This window comes from Pongo abelii, chromosome 5 (genome assembly GCF_028885655.2).
Source record: "Pongo abelii isolate AG06213 chromosome 5, NHGRI_mPonAbe1-v2.0_pri, whole genome shotgun sequence".
In the NCBI taxonomy this organism is placed as follows: Eukaryota; Metazoa; Chordata; class Mammalia; order Primates; family Hominidae; genus Pongo; species Pongo abelii.
Window position 1 is genome coordinate 76502715 of NC_071990.2, and position 23075 is coordinate 76525789.

General features: G+C 34.9%; 1 protein-coding gene across 9 annotated transcripts in view; it reads left to right on the plus strand.

The window, feature by feature from the left end:
- The window catches only part of MYO6 (myosin VI), a 163186-nt gene extending 145574 nt beyond the window's left edge, over window positions 1-17612 (plus strand). For 4 of the 9 annotated variants that reach the window (XM_054557769.2, XM_054557768.2, XM_054557770.2 and 1 more), the window contains 7 exons: window positions 890-919; window positions 4021-4059; window positions 8627-8730; window positions 9506-9637; window positions 12694-12720; window positions 15088-15306; window positions 15835-17612. In XM_054557769.2, the coding sequence (XP_054413744.1) occupies window positions 890-919; window positions 4021-4059; window positions 8627-8730; window positions 9506-9637; window positions 12694-12720; window positions 15088-15306; window positions 15835-16034 (751 nt within the window). In that variant the 3' untranslated portion in view covers window positions 16035-17612. The remainder of the gene's footprint in view (window positions 1-889; window positions 920-4020; window positions 4060-8626; window positions 8731-9505; window positions 9638-12693; window positions 12721-15087; window positions 15307-15834) is intronic. The other 5 variants (XM_024248381.3, XM_063724875.1, XM_063724876.1 and 2 more) reach the window with 3 other exon arrangements.
- Window positions 17613-23075: the final 5463 nt, after the last annotated feature.

The following is a 23075-nucleotide window of genomic DNA, read 5'->3' on the forward strand; positions in this document are numbered from 1 at the left end:
AATGGGACCATATTAAGTAATGAGGAGATATTCAAACCCTTATGACTTGAAAGGCAGAAGAGCTAGTTTTAGTTATGTGGTTCAGGCCTAGGTATGGTATGAGGAATGCCCTTCAAATCCTTTCTGTCAGCTCTCCAGGAAGCTTTCCCTGACCCTCAGGTCCTCATGAGCTCCTTCCCTTCTGGATGTCGTGGTTATTTTATACTCGGAACTACAAGCATTAGCACTTCATTATGAATGATATTCTATACAGATATCGCATGTTTGATAGTTTAATCTTACTCCATGGGCTATAGCTAAATGTTTTTGAATGTTTATTTTACCTTTTAAGCACTGAATTTTTTCTCTAACAAATTTATGAGTAAGAACTAAGTAAACTGTTCTTAATCTACAGCATGATGTTGTTGGGTTCTATGCTGTGTTAAAAAATATATATATTATAGATGGATCCTGCTTCAATAAGCAATTTTAAGTTACTTTTCCAGCTTGGATTCCTATCCAGTAACTTCTAAGTAAGAATTGTTTTCGATGTAACAATATAATTTTAATCAGTTACACATATGATCCTTGATGCAAAGAGATGGTTTCAAATTACCTAAAATTGTAAAATAATATCCAGATTCTATTAAAAACAAACCTCACAATATATGACTTTTCTAATCTAGATGTAATGTATTTGCTCTTTAATTTTCACTGCATGCCTTATTTTCCAATCATTTTTAATGAATACTTAAAAATATATTAGAATTCTGAGTGATCTCGTGTTGATTAGAAATAATTGAGTTTTTAAAATCAATGAGTAAAGTAATTGAAACACAAATTTGCACAATCCAGATTTTCACAGTTCACAATTGGTTACGATATTAACTAAAATATATTCTTTTCACAGAAATGATGGAACAAGACCCAAAATGACACCGTATGTCACTTACCTTTACGTTTTTAAAAATAGGTTGTAGATCCTTTTTGGGAGTAGTTTTCTCATTGGAGTAAATTTTAAATTATTTTCTTCTATTGAAAGGTAATGAGATAACCTTTTTCATATTTTTCTTGTCTAGGAAAAATGTTTAATGCTCTTGTTTGGTGCTCAATCACAGTAGCTCATGATTTGGTTTCCTTCTTTGTATTGTCTGTTTAAACTATAATGTAACACCTATTTTGTTTTATGTTTTTTTTTTTTTTTTTTTTGAGACAGAGTTTCGCTCTTGTTGCCCAGGCTAGAGTTCAGTGGTGTCATCTCGGGTCACCACAACCTCTGCCTCTCGGGTTCAAGCGATTCTCCTGCCTCAGCCTCCCAAGTAGCTGGGACTACAGGCACGCACCGCCACACTCGGCTAAATTTTGTATTTTTAATAGAGACGGGGTTTCACCATATTGGCCAGGATGGTCTCAATCTCTTGACCTCGTGATCCACCCGCCTCGGCCTCCCAAAGTGCTGGGATTACAGGCATGAGTCACCGTGCCTGGCCTGTTTTATGTATTTTTTTTAACTGCCCTTTACCTTACTTCTTTATAGAGGCAGGTGTGGAGGCATAAATAATAATAAAATATTTGATTTTCAGTATATATGATAGTTCATTCTGCTATATCTAAAATAATTCATCATCTGAAATTGTATATGTAATGCTAACTTTGGTGCTAATGTATCTTTTTCATATGAAAATCTACCCACAAAGAATCCAGGTAACATTTGGAATATAAATTTTGTTTATATAAAATATAAAACATATTTTGTAGGTATGTTATGTATACTACATATAAGGATTTTGGAATATGTATAAAATCTTTATTTTAACAACTTTAAGGACTGCTACTTAACATTTATGATGAGGATTCTCTATCAGGCTCCAGTCCCAATAACAATTTTTTAATAAATGATGCAACCTATGTAAACAACTCTCCAAACAATATATGTAAAGGAGAAATACAAGGATAGTCATTTATAATAAAACATGTATTTAATATGAAAGTGCTTGTGCATAACTGCAGTAGAAGACATGATAAGCGATCAGATGTTTTTGCTTATGTATAGAATCACCACGAATGCTGTAGCTACAAATACAAATTGATGTAGGAATGTTGTGTTGGGCATTCACGTGCCATGAAATTGTGAACAATCCTTTGTGAAGTTCTGAACAGAGCCAAGTACAATATTCTCTCAATTACACAGTATTTGCGTAAGCCCTAGACAAATTCTGTGAATATTAAAGGCATGCAAAAAATACGTTGTTTACATGTAAAACTTTGTTTACATGTAAAATATGTGTTTGTATGTGTTTTTCACCTCTATATGTCTCACAGACATGTTAAAGTTAAATGGGGCATGGAGCAGTTCTTCCTTGGGTAGGACATTTGGCATTCCTTTCCCCTTACTTCAGCAGATGCCAGAAGTATACTCACACATCGTTGTTACCACAATACTGCCCCAAATTTTGAAAATATCTTTGAGTGGGCACTCTTGCCCTCCATTGCCACAACTGCTTTATAGTTACCATTTGAGCTTGAATTAAATAAGCACGCAATCAATGTCTAAGGTGAAATTGTATTTGCATATAGTTTGGTAAAATCAGAAGGAAGAAAGCACCTGGGTGCAGGAACCATTTCTGTCTGGCGAATTTGTTGCAGTGTATTGGTCTAGGTCAGGTGTATCTTGATGCAGGGTCAGGGAGGATAATGCATCAGTAGAGACTGCCATCCATTGTAGTGTCAGAGCACACAGAAAAACACCTGTGTGATCAACAGACCCAGTGGTAACGAGATTTAAAAGTCCATGGACTCCCTTAAAACCTACCATGGGAAAAGAAATGGAGGAAGCTTTAGGAGGAAAAGATGGTAAAAACAGATGCTCTTGAATCCTGAGACAAAAACCTTGAGGTGGAGTGATAATAGAATTAAACATACTTATCAAAATCTGCATTTGAAAGTGAGAGGATTCTGAGAAACTTCTAGCGTGAAGAGAGATTGCTAAATGTATTGCTCAAAAGATAATTTTTATTAGATTGTATTTGTGTTATATTTTGTTTTTGCTGTTCTTCACTGTCAGCTTTGAAAGATATCTTGTTCTCTGACTGTGCTTTCATAGACCTCCATCCGTACATAATTGTAGACAGTGTTCATTACCAGAAAAGAGGAATACAGGAGTCTTCTACTCCTTTAGTCAGGGTCCCAGCTCTTGGCAGGCATTCAGGAAATTGCACCTGGAAGCAAATACACCCATCTTCTTTTCTTATGATTTTACTGATTTGGAAGGGTTTGAGGTTACTAGAGTTTGATGAGTAGAATGAATGAGAAAATAATTATGAAGGAAAAGAGCAAATAGCAGGGAAATAAGTTAAAGAAGTATTGATGAACACTATGAAACTTCATTCCGTTTTAAAGAATTAAACAAATTTTGAGAAAAGTTACACTCTCCTGGGTAACAAAAGCAAAATAAGTTTTTTGCCTTTGGCAAATGTTTATCACTGGAAAATCAGAATGCCTCAGATCTTTCATTAGTCCCTGTTTTGATATTCTTTTTCTTAAAAGCATGCTTTGATTTGGAATTTTTAGAGCTTTGAATACATCAGATTCTTTTTAAAACTCTGAGACTGTCAAATACATCAGCTTGTGGTTTTCACCATTGTGCCTTATCTAAGTAATATTTACTAAGCAACTCTGGTGCAAAAATCCTCATGGAATCTATATCTTGCCAAGTTTCCTGTATGGACTTAGACCATGTTATTTGTATTCTATATGGAAAAGAATACCATAAAAGCTTTCCTGAGATTTTATCTAAAAGTTGCTACTGCAAAAATGGAGAGACATTCAAATAACTTGAATTGGATTTAAACAAAAATTTTTCTGTGTGTTATGGCTAGATTTGTTGAATAGTATATTATAGGCATTAACAAAGTAAAACAGTTATGAACAGTTGTTAAATAATATTGAAAATATATATTTTAATTATATTTTCAGATCTTTTAATTAATTTATGTAGTATGCCTTTTTTGTAACCATATTGTATTATCATTTTTCTTGTAGGGAACAAATGGCCAAAGACATGTCAGAATTTTTGAGTAGGTTAGTGCAGTGTAATTGGGGGAAATAAGTGTTCACCTCAAAATCATATTTTTAAATTACTTTTGATTATTTGGACCAGAACCTGTTACATGAATAGCCTACTCTTTCTTTGTAAAGTGATATTTCTTTCTGTACAAGAAATATCACTTTTCCCTCACCCCACCCAACAAAGAAAAAGTTAAAAACCAGTATTCCTTCAAAGTCATCGGGATACCATTGGCATTTTGAATGGGACAGTTTCCTTGGCAGTGGAACTCTACTGCTTATCTCTGGCCTCCACCAACTCAGTCTCAGTAGGGGACTTCTTCCCCTCATCATGACAAAATGAGTATTTTGCAACTCTCCCTGGGGTGGTGCTGCCCCTAATTTGGGCATCACTGTGTGTTGTTGAAGAGGAGGTAGAGGAAGAGCATGGCTCTTGAGGGGCTCTGCACTATGGCACATGTTGAAAACCACTGGTGTAAATTGAGCCACCAGCAGGATCTGGTCCATTACTTTTATAAATGGATATGATTCACTAACATTTTAATTCTTAATTTTGAAGTTACAAAGGTAATTAAAAGTGTTAATATATTAACACTTAAAAATCAGTTTGCTACTATTGTATTCTTTACATGATTGTCTTTATAGCAAGTCTGAATAATCAGCGAATTACCCATTTACTATTTTAGTAACTCTGGAGATGGGGGTGGGGAAACATTTGAATGTGTTGCATTGATGTACTTCTTTGGATGCTATGTTTTTTAGTAGATGTACTTTTGTTTGAGGTAATAGGAATGAAAAGTTAGGGATATTAAAACCATATTTTAAGCAATAATCATTTGAATTTAATGTAATTTTTAAAAGTATCAAAACACATTTTACATACATTCTAATACCTTGTATACATTCTGACAATCTGTAAAACTGTATATTATGTCAATTTACCTCTTCTTTCAAAAGAAAACAACAAAAACAAAACATAATAATTTTCAGCTGCCCTCCTAGAAAAGACTCCCAGAACAGCTTAAAAATAAAAGGAATTTTTTTTTTGTTTATTGATTGGTAGTTTAGGGATGTAGAAAAGACAAAGAATATTTGAATAAATGTAAAAGCATAATTTATTGTTAAGGAAATGAGAGAGCTTGCTGATACACAGCTGGCCATTTTTATTTTATTTTATTATTATTATACTTTAAGTTTTAGGGTACATGTGCACAATGTGCAGGTTTGTTACATATGTATACATGTGCCGTGTTGGTGTGCTGCACCCATTAACTCGTCATTTAGCATTAGGTATATCTCCAAATGCTATCCCTCCCCCCTCCCCCCACCCCACAACAGTCCCCAGAGTGTGATGTTCCTCTTCCTGTGTCCATGTGTTCTCGTTGTTCAGTTCCCACCTATGAGTGAGAACATGCGGTGTTTGGTTTTTTGTCCTTGCGACAGTTTGCTGAGAATGATGGTTTCCAGTTTCATCCATGTCCCTACAAAGGACATGAACTCATCATTTTTTATGGCTGCATAGTATTCCATGGTGTATGTGTGCCACATTTTCTTAATCCACTCTATCGTTGTTGGACATTTGGGTTGGTTCCAAGTCTTCGCTGTTGTGAATAGTGCTGCAATAAACATACGTGTGCATGTGTCTTTAGAGCAGCATGATTTATAATCCACTGGGTGTATACCCACTAATGGGATTGCTGGGTCAAATGATATTTCTAGTTCTAGATCCCTGAGGAATTGCCACACTGACATCCACAATGGTTGAACTAGTTTACAGTCCCACCAACAGTGTAAAAGTGTTCCTATTTCTCCACATCCTCTCCAGCACCTGTTGTTTCCTGACTTTTTAATGATCACCATTCTAACTGGTGTGAGATGGTATCTCATTGTGGTTTTGATTTGCATTTCTCTAATGGCCAGTGATGGTGAGCATTTTTTCATGTGTTTTTTGACTGCATAAATGTCTTCTTTTGAGAAGTGTCTGTTCATGTCCTTTGCCCACTTTTTGATGGGGTTGTTTGTTTTTTTCTTGTAAATTTGTTGGAGTTCATTGTAGACTCTGGATATTAGCCCTTTGTCAGATGAGTAGGTTGCGAAAATTTTCTCCCATTTTGTAGGTTGCCTGTTCACTCTGATGGTAGTTTCTTTTGCTGTGCAGAAGCTCTTGAGTTTAATTAGGTACCATTTGTCAATTTTGGCTTTTGTTGCCATTGCTTTTGGTGTTGTAGACATGAAGTCCTTGCCCATGCCTATGTCCTGAATGGTATTGCCTAGGTTTTCTTCTAGGGTTTTTATGGTTTTAGGTCTAATGCTTAAGTCTTTAATCCATCTTGAATTAATTTTTGTATAAGGTGTAAGGAAGGGATCCAGTTTGAGCTTTCTACATATGGCTAGCCAGTTTTCCCAGCACCATTTATTAAATAGGGAATCCTTTCCCCATTTCTTGTTTTTCTCAGGTTTGTCAAAGATCAGATAGTTGTAGATATGCGGCATTATTTCTGAGGGCTCTGTTTTGTTGCATTGGTCTATATCTCTGTTTTGGTACCAGTACCATGCTGTTTTGGTTACTGTAGCCTTGTAGTATAGTTTGAAGTCAGGTGACCAAAAAGCTACATGGAAAATTGCCACTTAGACCACTTATGAAAAGTATAGATTCTGCAACAAAGCTAAAACTGATTTTAATCATAAAAATACAGGAAGGACTAATGGCCACACATTATTCTTTAGCTAGTCTTATATGTAACTAACAATCACTATGTCAAACAATTTTAAATATGTAGGATGAAGTATGCTATTTTTTATTTTCTAGAATGAAAGCATACACAGGCCTTTTAAAGAAGCAAGGGCACCCTATTTATTTCATTGTTCAGCTTAATATTGAAAGAATAATTTCCTTTACTTCAGGAAGAAAGTAACATATTCTCAGACATCATTTTTCAATTAAGTATGTGTCTTCACTGCTTGCCAGGATGGCTGTTATCTTTCAAAATGTAAAAGACTGAGAAAATACATGTTTATTTTCAGGTATTATATCTTGATCAACCCTCTTTAAGAGGAAGTATATTTTAGGTAGTAGATGATAATGGAGAATTTCCTTGTGTGATACTTAAGAAGCAATACTTTTGTTCTTTAATACTTAGTTATTTTAATATTTTGTGCCACCTTCTTTTCATGTCTTGAAATGTGATGTATTTAAACTCTTCCCTTGTTACATTGATCTTAAAGTCTTGCAGCTTATTCTGAGTGTCTGCTATTTGCAAGTGTAATCTTTTGCTGAAAAATAAGTTTATTATTACAGAAAAGAAATTTTTCCCATATTTTCTGATTAATGATCTCAAATTACATGCATAAAAGTCTTAAAGGCCAGGTGTGGTGGCTCACGCCTGTACTGTAATCCCAGCACTTTGGGAGGCTGAGGTGGGCAGATCACTTGAGCTCAGGAGTTTGAGACCAGCCTGGGCAACATGGCAACACCCCATCTCTACAAAAATTATAAAAATTAGCCCGGCTTGTTGGTGGGTGCCTGTAGTCCCGGCTATTTAGGAGGCTGAGGTGGGAGAATTGCTTGAGCCCGGGTGGTGGAGGTTGCAGTGAGCCAAGATTGTACCACTGCACTCCAGCCTGGGTGAAAGAGCCAGACCTCTTCTCAAAAAAAAAAAAAAAAAAAACCCCCCAAAAAACAAAAAACAAAACCAAAAAAGGAGGCCTTAAAGCACTGCGTAGCACTGTTTTGAAAAAGTTGAATTTATTTCATTTTATTGAGTGCTTTGGATTTTATTTCTTTCCTATTTCCCCATACGTGCTACTAAATGGGTCATGATACAGCACTTGTGCCCTTTGAAATCTCTGTTTTTACCTCATGAGCTAAAACCTCTTGAATTTACTAGTTTTCTTATTACTTATGAGGGTGTGGTTTTTGTCTGCTTATAGAACTTTTCTAAGTGTTCTTAAAGCAGTGAAGCCTGAAAAGTAAGAGTTTCCAGATTCCATCCCTTCTTTTAGCCAACTTAAATGACTCTAATGCAGTGGGTTGCAGGTTTGGCTACTTACCTATGTACTCTGTAAACATCCAGAGGCCCAGGGATATTCTGAGCCACTGTGTGTGAATGGCGTTTGGCCGTCTGTAGCTTTCCACAGTCTCTCCAGGTGATCGCACTGTGCAGCCTCATTGCTCATAAACAAAACTTTAATATGCTTTTAATGATCTTTCAAGTGTGTTGAGGATTTCTTTCTTGATTTTGAGGAATATATGTCAGTATATTTTTAAACTTTAAATGTTCGTATATATATTAGTAAAAACATTGAAACTGAAGTCTGGGGGAAGTTTGTGGAACTAGAATATTAGAATCAAAAGTTTGGATTTAAAATCTAATGTGACTATCAAGTGGCATGCTGGAAATTTTTAATTTATTTGGCCATCTTTTAGTATGCCATTCTTAATCTCATCTGTCAAAGAAACAAAAATTATGTTTTTCTAGTAGCTGTTTCCAGTTTTCAAACTTATGCATGCTTTCTTGCCTCTTTAGTCAATGTTTTCTTCATGTTTCTGGTTTAAACGTGCAAAAATGTGTAATAATTACAGAGGTCCTGCTGTACAAGCCACCAAAGCAGCTGCTGGTACTAAGAAATATGATCTTAGTAAATGGAAATATGCAGAACTACGTGATACCATCAATACTTCTTGTGGTAAGTATTTGGAGAAGATCAAAAATAGAAAATGTTCATAGTGATAGGTGATAAATACCTAGATTGGGGTGAGGTGTGTGTGTGTGTGTGTGTGTGTGTATGTATATATAATACCTATATTATCTGAATATTTTGGTCCATGAATGCACAGTAACAAATGGCAATGCAGTGCTTTCTTTTTAAGGCTATTTTTCTTCCCACAGAACAATTAGAGTAAAATACTATATCCAGAGGATCCCACATAGTTATGTTCTTATTTAAATCACAGTGTTTGAATTCAGAAAACTATGAGTAGGAACGAGGAATTCAGAAAACTATGACTAGAAACAAAAGTATCATAATTGTACATAATTTCTCATTATATTTTCCTCCATTGAGTATATCTGCATAATTATAAAAAATGTCTTGCTTGTAAATCTAGTTTGTATTTTATCACACTGACTTTTTATTCTATCGTCAAGACTTGTTGCCTTCGACAAGTTGCTTAACATTTCTGATTCAATTCCTTCATATAAAAGTCCTGTTTAGTTCAGAGTTCTTCTGTGGAGCAAATGATATACAAGGCAGTAATACTGTGTAAGGAAATGATCTGTAAATTTGAACAATAATATTATAAAATGCTTATCTTTATGAATAATTAGCTTACTTTTGATTTTGTACCATTAATTTAAAAATAAAAAAATCTCCTTATGCCACAGAATAATTATATCATTATGTTAGATGAATAAATTAACATGTCAATTTTTTTTTTTTTTTTGCTCAATGTAATCAATAGATATTGAGCTCCTGGCAGCTTGCAGAGAAGAATTTCATAGGAGACTAAAAGTGTATCATGCTTGGAAATCTAAGAACAAGAAGAGAAATACTGAAACAGAGCAACGTGCTCCAAAGTCTGTTACTGATTATGGTAAAAACAAATCTGTACTTTTGAACGTTTTAAAATATATGTATATAACTGCATGTATCTGTACTTAAGACATGGGTAAAATGTCCCATATAAATTTTCTCCTATTTTAGAACTGTGAGCCATCGAACCTAATACAGCCTTGATGGCCTATCTTTTATAGCATTATTTTTATGAGTATGTCTTTAAACTCACACTTATTAAGATATATTGAATTTACTATAATTGAGACAAGAATTTTCTTGTCTGAAGAGGGTGTGCATGCATAATTTTCACACACACACACACGTGCACACACTCACAAGGTTAAATGTGAAAATGTCAGGATTGCCATGCATCTTTTACTTTACATGTGAAATGAATTTTACATATGAAACTGAGTTGCTAAAAAGGATGATGGTTAGTTTTTATTTTTAAATTTTCTATAATTTTATTTTTTAAATAAATAGAGATGAGGTCTTGCCATTTTATCCAGGCTGGTCTCAAACTGCTGGGCTCAAGCAATCCTCCTGCCTTGGCCTTCCAAAGTGCTAGGATTATAGGCATGACCTACTGCTCCCACCCCTTTTTCTAATTTTTAAAATTCAATGTAGCTCAGTTTTTAGAAATAGTTCCCTGAAATACCCAATATTGTTATCTTTTTTATATGTAGGTATAAGTACTTTTCTGTTGCTCCCAGAATAGGGTTATAGCCTGGAAAAAGAAAGGAATTGATTCATGCATTGTCCATTTACACTCTAATTCCTTTGTTTCAAAAATAATTTTACTGGAAACATTATTTTACAATACTGCAAATATATAAAAGTGAGAAATATTACCTTGCTTCAGACTAGAGTTTTGCCTAGATCAAGATTTGATTTTTTGATTGGAATCCTGAACATGGATTTTGTTACTTTGTTATGCAAAAGGCCAAGGTGTATACTTGAAATTGGAAAGTAGAGTAGAAGAGATATAACCTAGTAAAAGCATGCATGAGCTTTAACATTAACTGAGAATACGTGTGATATGTGAGTTGTAATTTCAATCTTTAAAGCAATAATTGGACTTACTATGTTTAAATTGGCACAATTTATTAGCTTAATTCTGGTTAACATCAAGGTGACAGCAGATTCAATATTTTTTGTGTTTTTTTCCCCTAAGCGGTATATTCCCAACAGTTGATAGTATAGCTTAGCAATGCAGGACCCAAGTTGACTTAAAAAATGAGTTCTTGGTTATATTTTGCTTTCCTCACTACCTTCCAAGTAAATAAAAGCAGTGTTTAAATAAAGTCAATTTGATAGTGGAATTTTAGTGTTTCTAAGTTGTTGCAAAGAATAGATTGAGTGAGGGCAATATTATTATTAGTAAGGGTAATATTAGTGCCAGTTATTGCTCAAGCGGTGGCAGTCAGAATATAGGACTATGCAAGGGCAGTGGGAGATCACTTGTAACCAAGAAGTAGCAGGTGGAAGCCCCACTAAATATTGTGACACCACTTTCTTCTCCAGTTTCATATTTTTCCTCTTCTAATTAAACACAACAAAATGATTACATTAGCTGTTCACTGTCTGTGTACTGAGTTCTGACCACAGATTACCTTTGTTTTGCAAAAAATGACAGTGGGCTGTTCTTTTTAGCTGTAAATGTTATAATTACTAACTTTAGCTTGACAGACTTTCATTATATTGTATTTCAAAATTAATACATCTGAGTGATCACACCTCTTAAAACAAAAAGAGGTTCATGTTGTAATATTTGGCACACACATTTTAAATTAATGTACACATATTTATTGTATTTGTGACTCAAACTTTGATACCTTATTCATCTAGCTTTACCCAAAAAAGATGCAAATAATACGTGGCTCACCTTGCTGGTTCAACTACTGTTTCTGTTTGTTGTAGTATATTATTTGGGAAAACAAAGGAGTAGATTAGGAAAGCTTCCTAAGGGTTCTATCAAGGTTTATGAACAAATTTAGGAATTTATGTGAACACAACCCCACACATACATATTAAGCCTTCAGAGAACTTGATTATGAGTCATTTTCAGGATATATTTTATCAAATGTAACTTCTGCTCTGAAAAGCACTTTTTTTTGCTTTTCTTTTTCTCTTTATGTTCTTTCTCATACAAAATTCATCTTGACACAGGAACATAGCTAAAAGCAAAGGTTAAAGAGCACCAAGAAGCTCAATTGAGAAAATTCTATACTTAAATGATTTCCTCATGTGGCAGCTAAACACCCTTTAAAAGGAAGTGCTGTATAGTCTAATATTTAGAAGGAAAATTCATTAATGTGAGAAAATAAAATGATGACAACTTATGATTAACAAAAATGTAGCTTCATATTGTTAACTTAAAGAGTAATACATTGACAGCTAATGGTAAACTCTTAAAATAATGCGTAAGGAGCCTCAGACCCTCTTCCTGGTACAGTCCTGGATGAGCATGCTTTCATCTCATTTACTGCAGAGGGAGATTTTTTAGAAATAATTTTTTGGTCAGTGACAAATCATCTAGTAAATATTTATAGTAATTAATTGTTTAAAACAATGATTTTGGAAAGTAGTTTTATTTTATACTTTATAAAATAAAAATGGCATGAGTTTAAGATGTAGACAGTTTAGAGAAAGCAAAACATACTGTTACCAAAAAGTAGTAATGTTTTTACTCCTGTAATGTATATAATTTTTTTTGATGAATTCTCATTATTTTCTATGAAAATTCTAGTAATGTATGAAAGGTACTATAATGTCTATTAAGTCATTGTATTAGGTTTTTGTTTGGATATGTGTTCCAAAAGTCACAAATGAAGTATGATTTTTTAATTTTGGTCCTCTTTATATGTGCTTCAATCAGAATTTCCTAAGCCTAATCAGTGAAAATAGCCTTTTAAAAAAATCAGAAAGCAGCACCTGCTTTTAGGTAATTCTGAGAATATTTGGCTTGTGGATAGGATATTTACTTTTCAGTCACCACCTCAATTGATGAGAAGGCTTTATAAATTAGAAAAATGCTGATTTAACAGTTTTGGCATTTTTATCTTTTCTTCAACATAAAATATTTGTTCACAGATTTTGCACCATTTTTGAACAATTCACGTAAGTCAATGGGTGGTAACTCATGAGCTAACTGGAAGATGGGTTAAAATACTTTACAAAGTACTAACTTCTATTAAAAGTTGTTTTGCTACAATTTTAAGTGGAATTGTAGTGTGTTAAAGTTGTTATATCCATACTAAGATATATTTTAATTTGAGATGATGCTTTATTTGGATCACTCCAATATGTATATTATTACAAAAAATCTAATGAAATTAATGTTTTATCAAATTACTTGCATTAAGAAAATGACTAGCATTTTAAACTGAGAGTATATACAATTCTTATTGTAGCAAAACTCTTAACATAGCAGCTGACCTTTTAGAATAAAGACTAACTTTTAGGTGCTGGTTTTTGGTCACTGTGTTTTCAAACACTGATGGTGTCTGCATTTCTGCCAAAGGTATTTTAGTTTTATAGATAATGTGATAGTATATACAGGTTTAATCATGATACATCCTTAAATAGGAAGAGATTATTCTGTTACGTTTATAGCTTCTTACGATACACATTCTTTGATAATTTAAAAGCTTTGAGTCACCTTAGTGCACAGTAAATCTCTTGTAGAATTAGTTGGGCAGTAATGATTGGGATATAATGTTGCCAACTGGTTGGACCTGATGTTTTGAAGTGCTTCTTATAATTTATAGGGCTGTATTTGAAGATTACACAATTGAATGTGAAGGAAAGTTATTTAGAATATTAGTTTCACGCTTTTAACGTCTGGATCTTTGTGTTTTTCCAGATAAGTATTCGTTTCTAGTCTTCCCCAACAAAATTTCAGTTCTCCTGTTAGTAAGAAAAGCTATCAAAGACTTTCTATTTAGTTTCTGAATTTTATCCAGTATCTTAACTTACAGGAGACTTACTTCAAATTAAAAAGTAGGTTAATTAATGAATGACTATCAGTATCATGGTAAATTTCCTGTAAACTGGACATTAAATTCTAATTCACTACTTTAGATGGAGGGAAGGTTTTTAAATTCTTAGTTTTGAATTAGTACATTTTCCACAATGTAGGGAGTTTTAAAAACTTAAAAGTAGAAACACTGAATGGTAAGTAGCTCTGGGAAAACAGGAGCAAAAGAATAGATAAGCAGATGTCTGTTAATATGTGATGCAGCTTTTCAAGTTAACTAACAAAACCGGGCCTCTCGTTCTTTCATAGGCATATATAGCTTTGCTAACTGCTTTTTGCTTTCTCTGGTTTGCAAAGAAATAAATTCAACTGCTATAAAGCTTTTGCTATTTCTTGGTGTAAAAAGTAGAATAAGAGTATTTTCATCCTTTCAGTATTTACAAATTCTTACAAAAGCCATGTGGCTGTTCTTGGCTTTATATCATATGTACATTTTACAATATTTCTTTGACACACTTAGATTTTCATAGTGAGACTCTTAATTGAGCTGCTGTAAATGGTTGTTCCACTTTTGAAGTTCTGTGAGTATAAAACAGATTAAATGGGCTAACCAAAATTATGCTGCTAAAGATGTAAAGTCATTGCCCCAGGGAAATGTTTACATTTGCAGATAAAATAAAAACCTAATTGTTAAGTAATGAAAATTGAGCTAGGAATGAAAGATTGATATGAATGAAATGCCCAGTACTAGTAGAAAAGCAAGGATTTTTCTTTTCTTTTGGCAAGGAGAATCAAATGTTACAAACTTTACACTTACTTCATTGGATTTTATTCTAAGAGAAATCTGATTTCAGAGTAAGTAAATATCTTTAAGGGAAAGTTTATGCTTACTGTTATAAGGTTTTTTTTTTTGTTGTCCTATGGTTGTCTTAATGTTGTTAATATCTATGTCATTGTGGTCATTTTAAATCCTAAAATTTGTTGGCAAAAGAAAAAATTTTTATATGGCTTCTACTTTTTGTGGAAATAGTGATTAAACTGACAAATGTCTACATCCTTCAGATTTTTGAAATTACTGTTTATTTTGTTCTATCATAAATAGTCGAATAAAAGTTACTCTACAAATTTGAACTCTTTGGAGGAAGAATATAAATCTACTAAATAATAGTAGTTTGTTTTCCTGCCATGTGAGTTTATTTTAGGTTACTGTTACAGTGATTTGTGGGAATCTGACAGGGGTTTGTTGCTGGTAGTGGTGGTGGTGGTGGTGTGTGTGTGTGTGTGTGTGTGTTTGCAATGCTAAGAAACATCTTAAGGAAAAGACAATTCTAAGAAGTAACACTCTGCATTTTATTAATTTATAGGCAATAAATATTTGCATTTTGTTTTAAATTTACTATTAGGGACTTTTCTTCTTTTTAAAAAATTATTGAGGTATATTTTAGGATTAAAGGCTCTTTTCTTTTCCCTTGAGCTGCTGGTATAACTTTCCTTGTTCTGTGTAATAGCTCAGCAGAACCCAGCAGCTCAGATTCCTGCCAGGCAGCAGGAGATTGAAATGAACCGACAGCAACGCTTCTTCCGCATCCCATTCATCCGCCCTGCCGACCAGTACAAAGATCCTCAGAGTAAGAAAAAAGGCTGGTGGTATGCCCATTTTGATGGACCATGGATTGCCCGGCAAATGGAACTCCATCCTGACAAGCCACCCATCCTACTTGTGGCTGGTGTGTATGATTCACATGAAAAACAAATTATAAAACAAAAAAGATCATAAACTCTCTGAATGAAACATTCTAATGTATAATATAATAATTTATTAAATTTCAGGGTTGAGGGATGGAGTCTTGTGGTTAAATCACATTTCCAGTTCAGTGAGGATTAACTCAATTTATAATGTGAAATTGCTTGGATTAAATTATGTTCTTAGCACATAGAAACTTGTATCCTAAAAACCTTTCCATTTGTGTTTCATCATATCCATTGATTTGTAGTGGCTTGAGGAAATGTAGCATTTTTATTAACTCTGATAACTTGTTTGATCAATAGCAGTGTTTATTAATATTGAAAGGGTCCTTGATGGGGGACAAATTTTAATTGTTTCTGGTGATTTTATTAAGCAGATTTCCATCTTAGAGAAAAAGTCTTAGGAAGTTTTCAAATCTATGAGAATTAATAGGTATTTCAGGCATACAACTGGTAAGAAATGGTCCTGAAGAGAGAGATGGTAATTTTCTGATGTCTCATGAATACAGGTAAGGATGACATGGAGATGTGTGAGCTGAATCTTGAGGAGACTGGCCTGACTCGGAAGCGTGGTGCTGAGATCTTGCCAAGACAATTTGAAGAAATCTGGGAACGCTGTGGAGGCATCCAGTACCTTCAGAATGCGATTGAGAGCAGACAGGCTCGGCCCACCTATGCAACAGCCATGCTGCAGAATCTGTTAAAGTAGATGTTGCACACCAGCCTTGTAGCTGGGAGCCTTTGCCATGGTACTTAGGTAGGGTGTGTGCCCCCAGATTTGACCATTCCATAATCATGTTAGAGTTACTTCTATAAAGTGAACAGATTTTATTAATCATGGCTTTTGGTGAATTTGTTTAAGGTTAATTACGGTAACAAATTTTGGACCTAAAAATTATTTTTCTGTATCCTGCTGTAATTCCCAGAACTCTCATTATTCTCTATTACACTTGGACACATTCTGATGTTTCTCATCCTTTGCCAGAAGACTACCTTACATCTATCATAATTGTTCTCTAGGAAAAGAGAACTTTTTTCAAAATTCAAACTACTTTTTAAGGATGGCACAGTACTGTATAACTGGAGTAATAAAACATGAGCTTACAGTCTTATAATAACTAAACCACTTAAAATGATCCAGGCACTAATGTTTTGGTCTGAAAAGCTGTGTACTTTATAGACATTTTCAGACATTTTTGGGAATTTCCATTAAAGGTGGAAAATCTATTTTTTTCCTCCTTTGCAGTGTCTTAGTTTGAATGAAACACTTCTAAGTTCTAGAATTCTAGAAAGAGCCTTAATGTATTTGATATATTCTGTGATAAGAGGTACTAATAGTATCCAGCACAGATTTGCTTTTCTTTGCTAGCACAATGTGTGTTGCTGTCAGAATATTCTTTTTATATTCCGTGGAAAAATAAAGGAAAGTCAGATTGTTTAAATGCCTAAAAGTTTTGAGATAAGTTTTTAGGTTTTAGGTGGCATAGTGGCTTAACTGGACTGAATTCAAATATTCTTTCAACTTCATCTCAATAGTGATTTTTGTATCAGAATCTTGTCCAAGTTGTTTCATTGATTTAGTAAGCGTTCTGCTTCCAACATCTTTCTTTTTAAGAAATTCCTAGTGTCTTTTTTGGCCGTTGACGTTTTGGTAATTGTAGACCTGTTTCATAAGCTTTGTAATTCAGAAGTCCTTGTATTTAGTAAGTGCTTGTTTTACATAACTGATAATTTTAAAATGTTTTCCTTGTGTGCTGTTAGTATTGATTCAAATGTCAGCTTTAAGCCTAATATTTATGACTTTCACATTTGGAATTTAAAGACAAAAATACATCAAGGAGTTATGCTGACATAATTCTAAGGAGTCTTGTTGTATTTTAGAATAAAATTATAAAGTAAAATTATTCTCTGTACTGCTTTTTTCTCCAGTTTTTAGAGACCCTAACCTTTGAAATGAAATTTCAGTGATTTCTTTTTTCCCTAGAAAGATTACCTCAGTTAGGGAAGTATTTCCCAGCTGACTAGTGTTTGTGAGCCACAGACACTGTCTTCAGAATTGCTTTTCTCATGTCTTAGTATAGAAATATTTATTTATTATGATACATGCAAATGATTGTCAAGTTAAATTAAATGGTCGTGTCTGTGCTATTAATTGAGAATGCAAATGTGATTATCTTTTGAAGGCTGTATTACTGCATAGATTCACCCACCCTTGGGTCATTTCATCTCTGTGATTGGTAACAGAAGGTGTAGCTACTGAAATAAATGACCTATTCTCTCTCTTCCATCTCTCGCCTTTAACTGGTGTTTTTATTTGTGTAGGATAGTGAATGATAAGCTTTTTTCCTAACCAGTAGTGAGTAAAATTCTTGAACAAAAGTTAGTAGCCAAATTGGTTTTTAATGACGTGTCTCTTTAGTACATTTTTCAGAAATAGTTTTGTGTATCTTTTAGATACATTAATAGGCACTAGATGGAAAATTAAAGAGTTAAACATATTTAAATGAGAGAATCTAATGTTTTAAGAAATTTGTAAGAAACGTATCACAGCAAGGCGTTGTTATAAGTCTTTAGTTTTTGACTCTAATAGTTAATACAATTATAGTTAATCTTAAGCCATAATGTTTCTAATCATGTCACACAGCTGTCCTAGAACTTATCTATCTAAAATAGTTTCCTGAGTTAATTTTGGCCAGCAGGGCAACTGCCCTAATTCAGATAGACTTACAGGAACCTACGTATGGTAGATGCACATACACACAGACGCCCCTTTGCTGGAGAAACTTAGGACCCTGTCAGCCTTTTAAAGGAAACAGCAGGAATGGTGTCTAAATGATGTTCATGCAGCTGCTTTACCATGTTCACAGTCAAGCCCATGCATGCCAGGTTAAAACTGTGGAAGTCAAAAGTAAATTCACTCATATTTTAATCAGTCATTTTAACTGAGATTTAAAATTAGAAGTTTAAACCACTATATATAAAGAACTAATCTTTTCTTAATACCAGTTCTTTCCATAGCATATGCTTTGCAAAGGCAGCAGGCATAAAATATTTAAAATGAGAGGACAGAACATTTTCACATTTGATTCAATTTTAATATCATTCCTAATTGTGGTAACACAGTTGAGTTAACTCACGTATTATGAGTTATGGGAACTCATTGAGAAAAGGAAGTTACTCTAATCCGTGTATGTTAAGAGAATACTGAGTTTTCTTAGTTGTAAAGTTGGGGAGATGGCACCCTCTCAGAGGAAGGTGAAAATATGAGGAAGAAACAAAACAGTGCGTGTAGGAGCACAGGGCCACACAAAGGCATTCTATTGTTACGTTCATTCTGCTTCTTTAATGACTTTTCATAGGTCATTCTTGTGAACCATTTTGTTTTGCAAGCAACCAAGGAAAGAACATCTTAAGTGGAAAATCAGTGGTGGTTGTCAACACTTAAAGAATAGCAATCCACAGGCAAGAATAATGGTATTGTTTGTAGAGCTTTATTAATTGGATATTTATTAAAAGACATTTTCATTCACAGGTTATTGCTATGGTTCTCAGGGGATCCAAATATGTAGATCATTGGTTTTTTTTTTTTTTTACCTGAAGTAGCTTAAGAGTACTTGGATCAGTAGAATAAATATTTATTGAATCAATCAGTCAGCCAATTAATATGATGTTAGTGATAGACCTGCCTCCTTTTATGGAAGAGGTAACAGATCCAGAGAGGTCAAGTAATTTAGTTGTAGACTGAAAAATATATCAAAGCCTTTGCTCCAATCATCTGTAACAAAAAGAACCAAAACAAACACTTTTTAGTAGCCCCTGTGGATTTACAAGGGTTGCCTCTCTGTCATTCCACAACTTCAGAAGGTGTGACAGATTTTCCCTATTTATCATTACCAATAATAACAAGTATTGAGAGTTTTAAAATTTCTCCCAGAAGATAAACTAACAAGGATTGAAGGGGAGGGCAAAGGATATCTAAACATGAGAATAAGGACATGTTAGAGTTGGGGAAACAGTTGTAACAATAAGGAAAGAGAAGAGCAACAGTGGAAGAGACAGGTTGTGTGCCCCTAAAGATTCTGCACCCCCAGTTTGGAAACACTGATACATTTTAGGACACAGAGCACTCCTAGATCTCTACTAAGTTTTAGAATGAATAATGTGTAATTTATAGGATCAGAACCTATGGTTATTAAGACTTGGATCAAGATATGCCTGGTGTATACATTCTTAGCACATAGGAATGGCACTGCCACACTGGAGAAGGTCAGCAGTAAATAGGCATTCTGTACATAAGCCTCATGGAAGGGTAAGATGGAGAGACTGGCAGAGGTAGCACCTACTCTGCCTGGAGCACATCTTTGAGTATGCTTTAGTTCAATTCAAATCACTGTATTCTTTCCCCATTGCTAACCTAATATATGAAACAAGCTTAGCTGTCTCAGTAGTTTTTCAAGAGATAATCAGGAAAAATTAATGCACATTCAAAAGGAGAATCTTCAGTACAAATTTGTTTTTTTTTTTTTTTAAATAGATTTAGGGCCGGGCGAGGTGGCTCACGCCTGTAATCCCAGCACTTTGGGAGGCCGAGGCGGGTGGATCACAAGGTCAGGACTTCGAGACCAGCCTGGCCAACATGGTGAAACCCTGTCTCTACTAAAAATAGAAAACATTAGCCAGGCGTGGTAGTGGGTGCCTGTAATCCCCGCTACTTGGGAGGCTGAGGCAGGAGAATCACTTGAACGCAGGAGGCAGAGGTTGCAGGGAGCCAAGATGGCGCCATTGCACTCCATCCTGGGCAACAAGAGTGAAATTCTATCTCAAAAAAAAAAAAAAAAAAGATTTAGGGAGTACAAGTGCAGTTTTGTTACATGGGTATATTGCATAGTGGTAAAATGTGGGCTTTTAGTGTACCTAACACCCAGATAAGCATACACTGTGCCCAATAGGTAATTTTTCATCCCTAAACCTTTTCTCACCCTCCCACTTTCTGGAGTCTCCAATGTCAGTTATTCCACTCTTTATGTCCATATCTACACATTTAATCCTAATTTGTACCAAGTAGCATCTCACCTTTAAATCACAGGCTTATTAGTTGGCTGTTTTCTTTTTACTTATGAAAATTCATCTAGTCAAACTGTCAATTTTTCCTCATTTCATTAAAAGTGTATATCTAATGCTTTCTCTCAAAATTGATGTACTGGAAATATAAATAAATGCTCCCTGTGTAGAATTTCCACTTGCATCTTGTGCTTTTAATACCATTACAGGGTGTCATGAACAGGTTGTAAATTTTGCACTTATTGCCATGTTTCAGATGGAATAAGTTGGAGAATTCTGGGCTCCTGAAGCTTGATCCAGTCGCCAGGGCTGGAAGCACTGTGTTAGGTGGCTGCAGGAAGAAGCAAGGAACTCAAGGCAATTGAAACTTCTTTGAACATTGGCCCCAAATTTCCTATGTCATCTCCATCCAGGAAACAGGCAGGATTCTGTGTGAGTGACAGCTACTCATTTTGCAGAGATTAGAGACACACCAAATTTTGGCTGCCTTTCTCCAGACCCTTACTAATCTTTGAGAAGACACAGGATGTAAAAACTGGGGACCCAAAGAAGGCTCCTTCTCCCTAAGGCCTTGAATATAGCTGGTCCATTCCCTGTGTCAAGAACCTACCATGATCCTGCTGGGTCCTCTGAGAGTGGAAGGAGACTCTGGCCGTCTCACCTCATCAGCTCTTCCCTGACTGGTTGGAAAAGACCAACCCAAAAGAGGGGTGATCCAAAGAGTGAGAGACACTTCCCACAAAATGGGACCCTCCTCACAGAATATAGGGCTTTTACCTACTTCTCTTTCTCCATAGAAAACTACATTTCCTATACTAGTTAGAGCACAAGTAGTATAGGGAATGTAGGGGGTGAGGACTACATTATACAGGAATGATAGTGATAGATCCTTTTTTCTCCTGATGAAATGTTTTCATGTACTTTTGGTCAGCCTATCATGCTTCTATCATTTGTTTTCCTTTGTGAAGTTCCAGGGATATGGAAGTGGGTAGGTACACCTCTTGCCACCATTCTTTGTTCTGTGGCACCTTGTCATCATATTTCACCTCGAAGTCCTTTTCTCACATTATAGATCTTCACTTTGGTATGCACACACCAAAGTTAGCGTGAGGAAGTAGTCAGTGAAGTTATTATAGGACGACATTGTTCATCTGTGGTGGAAGACAGGATTGGTATGGGAACGGTGATGAAAGCCAGGTGTTTGTGAGGGTTTGTAACCCTCATGGGGCACTACCACTTCCCCCAAAATTGTCTCCATTATTAAGAACATTTTGTTTTCGTGTGTGTGTGTGTGTGTTTGAGACACAGTCTCACTCTGTTACCCAGGCTGGAGTGCAATGGCATGATCTTGGCTCACTGCAACCTCCACCTCCTGGGATCAAGTGATTCTCCTGCCTCAGCCTCCTGAGTAACTGGGACTACAGTCATGTGCTGCCACACCCAGCTAATTTTTGTATTTTTAGTAGAGACGAGGTTTTGCCATGTTGCCCAGGCTGGTCTCAAACTTGTGACCTCAAGTGATCCACCTGCCTTGGCCTCCCAAAGTGCTGAGATTACAGGTGTGAGCCACTGTGCCCAGCCTGTTTTTATTTTTGAAGCTTACTGTTAAATGTTGCTCTTTGTGTTTATTATTTTGTTGTCTGTTGGCAGCATTAAAATTTTCATGCTTAAAATCATTTATTGAATACATAAAACAAATCTAGAGAATATCTACTAAAACATAGGCTCATTAAAAAACCTATGAGTATAGCACTTTTACTTTATTGAAATTAAGGTTTTGTAGCAAATATATCTGACATTAGAACATTTGAAAGAGATAGAGACAGATTCATTTTCATTAAGCAGTACATAAAAAATGGACTGAATTGGATTACATTGATGCCAGTCTAGGTATACAAACACTAAAGTTGGTGCGAGGAAGTATTCTGAAGTTATAGGAAGACATTGTTCATCTGTGGTAGAAGACAGGAATTGATCATGTCATATAGTACAGCTTCACCCTTCTCCCAATATAGCATCTTCTTTAAAATAGCTTTGTGTAGTAACAAGAAAAGTAAGATTTTCCATGGTATGTATATCTGAACCTCAGTTTCTTTTAAAGAACAATTCAAAGATTATTGGCAACAAAACAGTCTACTATGTAAGCAGTAGTTGCGTATAAAACTAGTGTGCCTAATAACTGAATACTGAGGTTTGTGTTTATCAGACATTGTATTGTGGAGCATATATACACTCAATACAGTGCCTACACGCTACATACATTCATGCATTTAGAGAGACCTGCATCTCCCTGCATAAGTAGTCATCTTTTAAATGTACATTCTAGCATATAAAGAGTTTGCTTCCCAATAAATTGTTCAGTCCCTAAACAATAAGTAAGCTGTGCTTGTTGCAAATGATCTGTGAGTAAAATTTTCAGGGAAGGTGGAAGCAAACCTGGCTTACGATCATTTTGACTATCATCCAAGAATAGTAAAAATATGTTTCACTGATTGCATTTGGGGTTTTAATAATAAGTGTCTTTTTCTTCAGAATTTACTGGTTGCCAAGTACATGACTCTTCTATATTTGAAATATGGTGTGTGCTGATTCTCAGTGTTGACTGTATGTCTGGATTTTGATGACCCATGAATATGCCTGCCTCCATTTTCCTTGAGAAAGAAAATCATCTCTCTTGAGACAGCCTAAA